Source organism: Oryctolagus cuniculus, chromosome 15 (assembly GCF_051225735.1).
Source record: "Oryctolagus cuniculus isolate XC-2025 breed Fujian yellow rabbit chromosome 15, ASM5122573v1, whole genome shotgun sequence".
Classification (NCBI taxonomy): domain Eukaryota; kingdom Metazoa; phylum Chordata; class Mammalia; order Lagomorpha; family Leporidae; genus Oryctolagus; species Oryctolagus cuniculus.
In genome coordinates, this window is record NC_142881.1 from 5,213,563 (window position 1) to 5,226,432 (window position 12,870).

At 48.4% G+C, this 12,870-nt stretch overlaps 1 protein-coding gene across 3 annotated transcripts in view; it reads left to right on the forward strand.

Annotated features, from left to right (window-relative positions):
* The window catches only part of C15H10orf90 (chromosome 15 C10orf90 homolog), a 234,967-nt gene that overhangs the window by 189,155 nt on the left and 32,942 nt on the right, over window positions 1-12,870 (forward strand). Inside the window, exon 1 of one of the 3 annotated variants that reach the window (XM_089313831.1) lies at window positions 2,486-2,615. The exons of the other annotated variants lie outside the window; for them this stretch is intronic. Within the exon in view, the coding sequence (XP_089169957.1) occupies window positions 2,561-2,615 (55 nt within the window). The 5' untranslated portion in view covers window positions 2,486-2,560. Of the gene's footprint in view, window positions 1-2,485; window positions 2,616-12,870 lie in introns of those variants that run through there. 3 annotated transcript variants of the gene reach the window in all.

The window sequence follows — 12,870 nt, forward strand, 5'->3', positions numbered from 1 at the left end:
CGGTGATGTTCGCCCTCTCCCCATCTCTCCCATTGTCTTCTCAAAGACGCGGCGCTGTGTTTACTCCGGCAAAGATCCCCCTCCCAGCGTGAGGACGGAGGGCCCTGCTCTCGTTCCTTGCAGGTGTTCACGGCACCGAAGCAGTTAAATGTATTTCCATGTGTCGGAGACTAAGGGCTCTCGCGGGCCCAGCCCGTAAACCGAGTTTTGTGTCTTATGAGACAAACACATTCCTCAGGAAGTCCACGCGAAAGGGAGTGACTGGAGTCGGAGCGCTTGGCTGGGCCGCGCCACCTGCTCAGCTCATCGGGAAATGGTCGCTCGGGGAGGGAAGAAGACGGACGTGTCTGAGCCGTTCCCCGGTGGAGGGGAAACCAGCCGGCGTGCCGGTCTCCGTCTCTGCGCGCCGACAGCGGCCAGGCTGGCCCGCGCTGCCTCAAACTCCTCTTGCCACTGGATTTATCCCCAGGGACTATTTTCCTGTGGCCTGTGCGCCTCTTTGGGGAGCGTCTCCGATTCTGATCGTCAGAAATAGCACCGCATTCCTCCAGAGGCGCACGCAGGCCGCGGGGTTGCCGCTGAGCTGGGGCTGAGAGCGCTGAGGTTTGCAGGGAGCATCTGAGAAAACCAGAAGGAAGCCGGCCCCGCGGAAGTGCTGCCGGCTGGCCCAGCTGCCCTGAGAAGTGGGACTTGGGGTCTTTTCCACGGGAATCCTGCAGGCTTGGAATTCACTTCCTTTCCTGATGTGGGATCCGTGGGGCAGTCATATCCTGCCCAAATGGGGTTTCCAGAGCTGTGGTGGAAGCCAGGGTCTGAGCGGCCTGGGGTGGGGGGTGGAGGAAGCAGAGGGATTGCATGTCGGGCAAGCCTGGCTCTTTCCTGGCCCCAGCCCCACACAGCGACAAAACCGGGAATCCTAACAGCTGTGTCCTGGACACACGTGTGGACCTGAGTGTGTGTCGTGTTAGCGGGGGATCAGCCTGCAGAGCCCTCGCGAGTTCCAAATGTCCTGTGTCCCTCTCCACGCTCAGCCTCTGGCCGTGCAGGCCGAGTTGGTTCACTTCCTTCACGACTCGGCACGCATCACCCGGTTTCTGGGTGGAGGCTCGGATCAACCCTTTGTTACCCCCAGCACCTGCCGGGTCCCCTCTTCATCCCCATGCAGTGTCAAGCTCATGAGTGCCAGGATTGCCGAGTGTTTTCACAGAAATGGGGCAAATGTCATACACGCACAAATCTCAGTCGGAAAGCAGCTCTTAAACCAGACGGAGGGCTGTGCGGATGCCCGAGGCCGCGTGATGGGCGTGGCTGGGAGGCGTATGGCTGTGGGTGGGTGTGCGGGAAGGACCCAGGGCTGCCTAGGAGTGGACATGCAGCAACCCCACGGGCGCGGCTGGTCCGGGACCTCATCTTGTCTTTTTTTTTTTTTTTTTTTTTTGGACAGGCAGAGTGGACAGTGAGAGAGAGAGACAGAGAGAAAGGTCTTCCTTTGCCGTTGGTTCACCCTCCAATGGCCGCCGCAGCCAGCGCACCGCGCTGATCCGAAGGCAGGAGCCAGGTGCTTTCTCCTGGTCTCCCATGGGGTGCAGGGCCCAAGCACTTGGGCCATCCTCTACTGCACTCCCGGGCCACAACAGAGAGCTGGCCTGGAAGAGGGGCAGCCAGGACAGAATCCGGCGCCCCGAACGGGACTAGAACCTGGTGTGCTGGCGCCGCAAGGCGGAGGATTAGCCTAGTGAGCCGCGGCGCCGGCCCTCATCTTGTCTTGAAGAGCCCCTGCCCCTCACTGGCTGGGCTGAGCCCCCTGGAGGGATTTAGCCTCCCTGGAGTGTTTCCGTGCTGTGCTGCCCTTACGCTTTCCAGGTGGTCTTCGCTCTGTCGCTCTGACCTGGTTCACTCGCTACAGGGCCCTGCACGGTTTGCTCTGCTGGATCCCACGGCTGGGAGGCAGGCACTGTTTCACAATTGGGACTGCCCAGGACAGCTGGCCACACCCTCAGCTCAGAGCTGCGGTCGGTCGGAAGTGGCCGCTAGGAGGAGCGGTCCACTCTGACCACACGCAGCCTGCAGGCCGTGGCCGTTACCCGCCCCGCCCTGCCCCCATCCTTAGATCTGTTCCCCCGGCCCTCGGCTTCTCGCTGACAGAGGATGGGAGCAGAGGAGCAAGCGTGCTGCTCAGGGCTGTGGACCGTCCCGCAGGCCGTGCCCAGGTGACGTCCAGGCAGGCATAGTTTTGGGTGAAATCTATGTTCATGAGTGGTTTGGTCAAGCATTGCTCGAGTTCTCTTATTTTGCAATTGGCGTCAGAAGTCCTTTAAAAAGTGAGCTGAGTGCAGTGGCGTGGTGAGCTGCCGGCTGTTTGCTGTCAACTTCGTGGTCATTTTACAGCGCTCTGTACTTTGGCCTAATTGCTGTGCATTCTTCGCTTTGTTATACATGTGACGTGTGTAATGCAGGGGCCACGTTTTTATTAGCAGGCTGCTGAGCCACTGAACCTTTCTGTTTTAACCACATCCCGGTCTAACCTCCTGATTCTCTAAGTGGTTCCCGGATCATCAGGATGGCTTGGGAACTCAGAAAAGCACCTGGCAGCGGTGGTGGGAGCCGGCATGCAGGTGAGGGTCGTGGGGACAGGCGGCGTGTGTGGGACTTTTTTTTTATTGTTGCATTCCTAGTGCCTGGCACACACTCAGGACTCAATAAGTGGTTTCTGATTTGAGTATGAAAAAATGAAGAAATTTCTCTGAGAGAGCAGGAGAGACCAACGACAGCCTCCTTTCCTCCCTCCCTCCCTCCCTCCCTCCCTCCCTCCCTTCCTCCCTCCCTGAGTGCGAACGACTCCAGTGAGGGTGAAAGGGTAGAAGCCTGAAAGGGGAGCCTCGCTTTGCCTCCCCACCCTGTCCACATGTGCAAAAACACACATCCACACCATGCTACGGGGAGGGCAGCCCAGTCCTCAGCAAACATCCCACGCGACAGGAGCCTGGAGTGGCCAAGGTCCTCCTCTGCGGCCCCCTTGGCCAAGGTCCTCCTCTGAGGTCCCCTTGGACACCTGGCAGACCAGCTTGACTTGTGATGAATTTTTAACATGCAGAGTTACGTGCTTGGGAATCGTCAGAGAGCTCAGAAAATCAGGAGGAAGGGGAGAGACGGAAGCCACCAGGAGTGTGGGGGTAGGTGGGGCCTAAATTCCTATTCCAGGCTCTTCTTATGTAGAGAAGCATTCGAAGAACAGGCACAAATACAACGTACATGTGATGAAGTTTATTTAAAAATGAGGGAAACACACACACACACACACACGGGCATTGTTTAGGGAGAGAGGGCCAGGAAGGGAAAAGAGAGAGATTTCCATATGCTGCTTAATCTGGGTCCACATGGGGGGAAGAAAGAGAGAGAGAGAGAGAGAGAGAGAGAAAGGGAGAAGAGAGAGGGGGGAGGGGAGAGGGAGAACCCCTTCCCTCTTCTTGTGAATTTAGAAAGGGGAGTGGTTACATGGTACTGCCCCGAGGTCCCAGATAAGGGGAGGTACATCCTGGGGAGGGGTCATCTGATTGACAGGTGCGTGGATAGGATTATGGGGTAGGGGAAGGTGTGGCTTCCAGCTCCTGGCCCTAATCTAGCCACCTGCCTTATCATATATCAGAGGACCAGGCAGCATAGGAACAGTGGGCCAGGATAGCAATGGCCATCGCCCCTGCTCCGTCCCTGACAGCCCACACACCACAGGCTTGGGCCTCCCTGCACCACTGTGCTGGACAAGAGCGATGATGCGCTAATGTAAGCTTGGCTCACAACTCGGCAGTGAAAGCAGTGAGGGAGAGCCTCATGCTGGAGCCGGAGAGCCCACGGCACCCCGCAGAGACGGCCGCTGCGAGCGCGGGATTTCACGTTCTTATACGTTGCGCTCTTTCCAATTCTGTGCTCATCTGCTGATCTTGTGACATACAAAAAGTTTTTCTTGAATATGAATAGAACAGATTTCATGTATTTCACAGATCGGATTCTCAGAAGAAAACCACGCTTTCCCCTCCCTCCCTCCCTCCATGCCCGTCCTTCCTCCCTTTCTTTTCTTTCCTTTAATTTTTGCAATAACATACTTTGACTTATGACGACAGGCTTAATGCACCCCTGACCACAATGTTCAACAAGTAAAAAGGAGAGAGACCACTGTTCCACTGGAGTATGAACAATAATGGAATCATAAGCTGTCAGTATTTTCTGGTACCGCTTTTTGTATTCTATATTCTACATATAAAAATGTCTTTTTGGGACTGGTTTATTTCACTAAACTTAATGGTCTCCAGTTGTTTCCATTTTGTTGCAAAAGCCAGGATTTCATTATTTTTTATGCCCGAATAGTATTTCACCACACTACATTTTCTTTATATATATATATATATATATATATATATATACACACACACACACACACACATACATTTTCTTTATCCAGTTATCATTCGATGGACATCTGGGTTGATTCCATGGCTTAGCAATTTTGAATTGAGAGGTAATAAATATGGGGGTACAGATAGTTCTTTCATATGCTGATTTCATTTCTCTTGGTTAACTTCCCAGGAGTAGGGTGGCTGATTCATATTGTAGATATATTTTCATATTTCTGAGGAATCGCCATATTGTCTTCCATAATGGTTGTACTAGATTATATTCCCACCAACAGTGTGTTAGGGTACATTTTTCCCCACATCCTTGGCCAGCATTTGATATTTTTTGATTTTTGGATGATCAACATTCTAACTGGAGTAAACTGAAACCTCATTGTGGCTTTTGTTTGCATTCGCCTGATGGCAGTTATCCTGAGCACTTTTTTCATGTGTCTGTTGGTCATTTGAACTTCATACTTTGAAAGATGCCTGTTCATGGCCTTTGCCCATTTCTTACCTGGACTGTTTGTTTTGTTGTTGTTGGGTTTCTAAAGCACCTTATATATCCTGTATATTAATCCTTTATCGTGCATAGTTTGAAAATATTTTCTCCCATTTTGTTGCTTGCCTCTTCACTTTGTTCAGTGTGTCCTTTGCTGTGTAGAATCTTCTCAGCTTGATGCAATCCTATTTGTCTATGTAGGCTTTTATTGCTCATTCTTCTGGGGTCTTATTCAAGAAGTCTTTGCCTATGCCAATGTTTAGCAGAGTTTCCTCAATGTTTTTCTCTAGTAATTTGATGATATAAGATCATAGATTTAGATCTTTGATCCGTTTTGAGTTGATTTTTGTATAAGGTGTGAGGTAGGGGTCTTGTTTCAGACTTCTGCATGTGGAGATCCAATTTTCCCAACACCATTTGGAGACTGCCTTTTCACTAGGGATTGGTTTAGCTTTTTTTGTCGAAGATTAGTTGGTTGTAGATGCATGGATTAATTTCTGGGGTTTCTAGTCTGTTCAGTTGGTCTACAGGTCTATTTTTGTGCCAGTTCCAGACTGTTTTGATTATAACTGACTCATTGTATGCCTTGAAATCTTATATTGTTCGAACTCTGACTTTGTTTTTGTTGTTTAAAATGGCTTTAGCTATTTAGGGTCTCTTATGTTTCCTTATGAATTTTAGGATTGCTTTTTCTGCTGGTGCCGCTGTAGCTCACTAGGCTAATCCTCCGCCTGCGGCGCCGGCACCCTGGGTTCTAGTCCCAGTCGGGGCTCTGGATTCATTGGGGGGTGAACCAATGGGAAAGGAAGACCTTTGTCTCTGTCTCTCTCTCTTTCACTGTCCACTCTGCCTGTCAAAAAAAATTTTTTAAAAATGTATTTGCATAAAAATATGTATTTATATATGCATATACCATGTATATGTACTTGAAATTGTATACAAGAATACTTCAAAAAGTTTGTGGGAAATGGAATTAAAAGCTAAGTTTGTTTATAAAAAGAAAGGATTTTTTTTCTAGATCGGAGACAAAGGTCATTGGAATTTTGATTGGGATAACATTAACACCATAAATTGCTTTGGGTAGTATGGACATTCCAATGATCAAATTAAAGTAACAATTAAGTTAACATTTAAATTAAATTAAGTGAACATTTAATTCTTCCAATCCATAAACATGGAAGATTTTTCCATTTTTGTGTCTTCTCCTGTTTTTCTCCCCTTAGTGTTTTATAATTTTCATTGTATAGATCTTTCACATCCTTGGTTAAATTTATTCAAAGGTATTTAAATTTTTTGTTAACTATTGTGAATGTTACTTATCTTACATACACTTTATCAATCATGGCATTATTTGTATGTACAAATGCTATTGACTTTTGTCTGTTGATTTTATATCCTCGGATTTACTAAACTCTCTTATGAGTTCCAATAGAGTCTGTCTGTCTGTCTGTCTCTCTCTTTTAAATATTTATTTATTTATTTGAAAGAGTTACACAGAGAGAAGGTGGCTGCAGGGCCCAAGGCCTTAGGCCATCTTCTACTGCTTTCCCAGGCCATAGCAGAGAGCTGGATCAGAAGTGGAGCAGCTGGGACTTGAACTGGTGCCCATATGGGATGCCGGCACTGCACACAGCAGCTTTACCTGCTACACTACAGCACTGGCCCCCCAATATCCTCTTAGTGAAGTCTTTTGGCCCCCCTATATATAGGATCATGTCATCTTCAAACAGGGATAATTTATCTTCTTCCTTTCCAATTTGTATCTCTTTTTTTTTTTTCTTGCTTAATGGCTCAGGCTAAAACTTCTATAACTATATTGAATATTAATGATGAAAGTGGGCATCTTGTCTGGTTCCAGATCTTAATAAAAGTGCTTCCAGCTTTTTCCCGTTCAATGTGATGCTGCCTAAGGTTTTGTTGTGTATGCCTTTGTGTTGAAATGTATTCCTTCTATACCCAGTTCTAAAGGTTTTTATCATGAATGGATGCTTTATTTTGTCAAATTATTTCTCTGCATCTATCAAGATAATCATGTAGTTTTTATTCATCCATTTGTTAATGCAATATACCATGTTTACTTATTTGCATATGTTGAATAATCCCCGCACTCCTTGGATAAATCTCACTTGGTCAGGGTGTATGATCTTTTGGACATGTTGTTGGATTTGATTAGCTAGTATCTTGTTGAGGATTTTTTCATCCATGTTCATCAGGGTTATTGATCGATAGTTCTCTATTGCATCTTTTTCTATTTCTGTCTGATATTAGAATACCCACTCCTACTCATTTTTTATTTCCATTTGCATGGAGTTCTTTTTCCATCCTTTCACTTTCATTCTCTGTGTATCCTTGTTGGTAAGATGGGTTTCTTGTAAGTAGCATATAGATGATTCTTGCTTTTTAATCCATTTAGCCAGTCTGTATCTTTTCATTGGAGATTTTAGTCCATTTACAGTCAGGATAATTAATGACTTGGTCTTTCCATTTTCTCATAAATATTCATATTGCTTGTTTTTGATCTTCTTTGCACTATTTTTAGGAGATTTTCTGCTTTCACATTCTTGTATGATGCTGGCTATTTTTCTATTTCTGCACATAAGACATACTTAACTATCATTTTGTAAGGCTGGCAAGGTGGTGACAAATTCTTTAAATTTTTGTTTGTTTTGGAAAGTTTCTGTTTCACTTTTATTTGTAAATGAGACTTTTCTGGGTACAGTATTCTGGGATGACTTTTTCTTTGAGGACTTGGACTATATCTCTCCACTCTCCCCTAGCCTATAGGGTTTATGATGAGAACTCTGTCAATCTGATTAAAGATTTTTCTCTTGCACATTTTAGGATCTTTTCTTTGTGTTTTACTTTTCCAAGTTTGAATATAATGTGTTGTGGCAAAGATCTTGATCGTGTCTGTTTGGGGTTCTGTGTGCTTCCTGTACTTGTTTGACCATATATTTGTCCAAATTAGGGAAAATGTCTGCTACTATTTCATTGAATAAGTTTTCTAAGTCATTCTGCTTTTCCACACCTTCAGGAGGAATGCTGTCATGTAAGTTTTTTCATCTGTTGGTATCCTGTAGATTCTGAACAGATTTTAGTTTTTCTAATTTTCTTCTTCTTTTTTGTCTGACTGAGATACTTCCAAAGCTTTGTCATCCAGCCCAGGTATTTTTTTCTTCTGCTTTACCAAGTCTGTTGTTTAAGCTTTCCACCATATTTTTACTTGACATAATGAATTCTTCATTTCCAATATTTCAGTTTGATTTTTCTTTACTATTTCTACTTCCCAGCAGAATTTCTCATCCCTGTCATTCACAGATTTCTTTAACTCATATAATTGCTTCTCTGTGACTTTTTTTTAATTTGACAGGCAGAGTTAGACAGTGAGAGAGAGAGACAGAGAGAAAGGTCTTCCTTCTGTTGGTTCACTCCCCAAATGGCCTCTACGGCTGGCGCTGCGCCAATCTGAAGCCAGGAGCCAGGTGATTCCTCTTGGTCTCCCATGTGGGTGCAGGGGCCCAAGCACTTGGGCCATCCTCCACTGCCTTCCCAGGCCACAGCAGAGAGCTGGGCTGGAAGAGGAGCAACTGGGACTAGAACCTGGCACCCATATGGGATGCCAGCACCGTCTCTGTGGTTTTGAGTAATCTTACAATTATTCTTTTGCATTCCTTTTCAGGCATTCCATCAATCTCCTTATCTTCACTGTCCAATTCTGAAGTCTGGTTTGTTCCTTTTAGAGAATCATATTGTCCTCCTTATTCATGTTTCTTGTATTTCTAGACTTATTTTCCACATCTGGAGAAAGACTTTGTGATGTCTCATCTGAAGTCTTTGTTCTTGGGAGTGTGCCTCAAGATGTGGTAGAATGCCTGCACCTTCAGGGGATATGCAGTGTGTGAAGGGCAGGGCGGGGGCTCTGGGCAGTGTTGATGGGGCAGGGAAGTTGGGGTAGCACCCAGGTTATGTGTGGTAGCTCTCCTCTGTAGTCAGCAGGGAGAGGGGTGATCATCCTGGCTGCTGTGAGCACTGCCTCCCCCTTCTCTGTGCCCCACCCCCGACTCAGTCAGTGCATGAACCACACTCCATAGTGTGGAGTACACACTATGTTCACACTCCATAGAGTGGAGTACACTGTGGGGAGCAATTCGGACTATACTGTTACTGGAATTAAGACTTATTCTATGCATCTGCTCTCCCACAATATGGCGCTGGGAGAGAAGTAAACAGCTTCCGCACAGCTGCCTCCAGTTCAACCAGTAAACTGTAGGACTTGCTCCTGATTGGAGAGCAGTGTACTCGGCATGTGGGCAGCCGAGTTAGGATTGGCGGAGGAGGACTATAAAGGAGGAGAGAGACGGCATGCACTGGGAACATCTAAGGGGAACATCTAAGGGAACACCTGTGCAGCCCCCGAGAGAGCCGGCCGGCGGTGTGCCGCTCCCCTGCGGAAGTGGGGAATGTGGCCAGGGGGAACTGCCCTTCCACGGAGGTGGAAGGGATAGTAGCCAACCCGGGAAGAACCAGCAGCAAACCCGGGAAGGGCCGAGCAGACGAAAGAACAGCGCAGGGTCCTGTGTCGTTCCTCCATGAAGAGGGGGAGCGACATAATGGTGCCGTGACTCGGATATGAAGCCTAGGCAGGGTTTAGTGTCGTTCCTCCATGAAGAGGGGGAGCGACAGTACACACTATGTACACACTCCGTAGAGTGGAGTGCACACTATGTACACACTCCGTAGTGTGGAGTGCACACTATGTGCACACTCCGTAGTGTGGAGTGCACACTATGTACACACTCCGTAGAGTGGAGTGCACACTATGTGCACACTCCGTAGAGTGGAGTGCACACTATGTACACACTCCGTAGAGTGGAGTGCACACTATGTGCACACTCCGTAGTGTGGAGTGCACACTATGTACACACTCCGTAGAGTGGAGTGCACACTATGTGCACACTCCGTAGTGTGGAGTGCACACTATGTACACACTCCGTAGTGTGGAGTGCACACTATGTGCACACTCCGTAGTGTGGAGTGCACACTATGTACACACTCCGTAGTGTGGAGTGCACACTATGTGCACACTCCGTAGAGTGGAGTGCACACTATGTACACACTCCGTAGTGTGGAGTGCACACTATGTGCACACTCCGTAGAGTGGAGTGCACACTATGTACACACTCCGTAGTGTGGAGTGCACACTATGTACACACTCCGTAGTGTGGAGTGCACACTATGTACACACTCCGTAGTGTGGAGTGCACACTATGTACACACTCCGTAGTGTGGAGTGCACACTATGTACACACTCCGTAGAGTGGAGTGCACACTATGTACACACTCCGTAGTGTGGAGTGCACACTATGTACACACTCCGTAGTGTGGAGTGCACACTATGTACACACTCCGTAGAGTGGAGTGCACACTATGTACACACTCCGTAGTGTGGAGTGCACACTATGTACACACTCCGTAGAGTGGAGTGCACACTATGTACACACTCCGTAGAGTGGAGTGCACACTATGTACACACTCCGTAGTGTGGAGTGCACACTATGTACACACTCCGTAGTGTGGAGTGCACACTATGTACACACTCCGTAGAGTGGAGTGCACACTATGTACACACTCCGTAGTGTGGAGTGCACACTATGTACACACTCCGTAGAGTGGAGTGCACACTATGTACACACTCCGTAGTGTGGAGTGCACACTATGTACACACTCCGTAGAGTGGAGTGCACACTATGTACACACTCCGTAGTGTGGAGTGCACACTATGTACACACTCCGTAGAGTGGAGTGCACACTATGTACACACTCCGTAGTGTGGAGTGCACACTATGTACACACTCCGTAGAGTGGAGTGCACACTATGTACACACTCCGTAGTGTGGAGTGCACACTATGTACACACTCCGTAGAGTGGAGTGCACACTATGTACACACTCCGTACAGTGGAGTACACACTATGTACACACTTAGTAGAGTGGAGTGCACACTATGTACACACTCCATAGTGTGGCTAGCACACTATGTGCACACTCCGTAGAGTGGAGTGCACACTATGTACACACTCCATAGTGTGAGCATGGAACCCTCCACCATGTCCATTCCCAGCGCTCCAGGAATTTGAGCTTCTGGAGTCAGCTCAGTGATTTCCCAAAGACCCAGGCACATCCCACACCCTGATAGGCTTCCTAGCCTGCGGAACCACCGTCCCTAGAGCCGGCTGCCTGCCTGACAGAGGCCGGTCAGTGCCCCACCCCGGTAAGTTGAGTCCGGAGCTTTGGTGGGAGGAGAGGAGGGGAGCATTGTGTCAAATGTGTGCCCTGTCCGTGCCAGCTCTTCAGGCCAGGCTTCACTCACCTTATTGTATGAGAATGGTGCTTCCCGCATTGGTCACTGGGCTCCTTGCTGGGGGGAGGAGAGGGGCGCAATGTGCCCTCCATTCCCAGAGTTAACTCCCCAGAGTTAAGTGCCCTCTGCCAGCTTGGACTCCAAGTCGGTGGGGACCACGAGGCTCTCCCCCAGGCAAGGTCACCAGTGGGGCAAGGGCTTCTGCAGCCTCCTCTCTCCTTGCTCAGGGGAGAAGGCTTTCCCGCCAGCTGCTGGCCGCCAGCGTCTCGTGGGTCCTGCAAGCCCTGTGTGTCTGTCCTGGCTTTGCTGTCCCAGAACCTCTCCTCTTTCTGTGGACTCTGCACTGCAGACTTCTCTCCAGCTCCCTCCTAGGACGCAGATCCCCCCTGTTTTTCTGGTTTCTTCCCATGATCCAAATCAATATGTCTTTTCCCTATTCAGCCATCTTGGAACCCCACACTGTGCATTTTTTTAGAAAACGTTTTTTGATGGAAACATGTCTTCATGAAAAATGTAATGGTCACTTTGGGGAGCTTTTGCAACAAGCGTTTTAAGGAAAGCTCAGATGTTCTTCTGCATCTTGCAGGAGTGAGTCAGGCTGGGATAAAGGATTGTGGGAAAGCAACCACGGGGACTCCGCTTCCTGCGTGGAGGCAGAAATACACGCCCTCATCCTCCCCCAGCTCACGTCACCTGCTGACCACCTGCAGTGTTGTGGAGGTGGTCCTGTTGGCAAGCAGACGTGTGCACGTTCCTGTGTGTGTGTGCATGTTCCTGTTCTTTGTGTGTTCTTGTTACAGGTGTGTTCCTGTGTCTGAATTCTTGTGTGCATGTATGTGTTCCACTAAGTGTGTTCCAGTATGTGTGTTTCTGTGTGCGTGCGTGTTCCTGTGTGTGTCACTGTGTATGTATGTGTGTGTGCTCCTATGTGAGTCCTTGTGTATGTGTGCCTGTTCATGTGTTCATGTCTGTGTCTTCCTGTGTGTTCTCTGTGTGTATTCCTGTATTGTGTTCCTGTGTGCATGTGTGTTCTTGTATGTTCTAACCTTGACTTGTGGAAAGGCCCCTTGGGAAATTATGCTTTTCTCAAGTTCATTTTCACTGTTAGATGACTCGCGTTCACAGTTAAAGATGCTGACCAGAGCACCCACTCTGCTACCTCCCGGGTGAAGAAGCGGGACGTTCTCAGGTTTTTAGACAACGTCCCTGAGCCTTCCTGGCTGACATCCACCCACATCCCACCCGACACGGCCGCTCACTGCATTGTGTGCACTTTATTCATTGCTTTTATTCCTGATTTTCCCACCTGTGTCGGTCTCCTTAACCAATATATCTTCAATGCCAGAATTCAGACAAGCAAGCACAAAGCTAAGTAAAGGCATCATTGCATCCGTTAGCTAAAAGCTTCAGGAGAGAGTTGGGCAGACTGGCTGGGCCACAGCTTGCCAAGAAGTTCATGGGATATGACTGTGGACAAGAGAGCAGCCGGCCGTGTGCTAAACACGGTGATGACCCCACGGCAGGGCAGGCAAGTACCCAAAGTACCTGCCTGGTGGCTGGGGCAGAGGGGCCGTGGGCTGCCTTGTCCCACCGAGGGCAGCCCAGGGCAACTTCCCGACT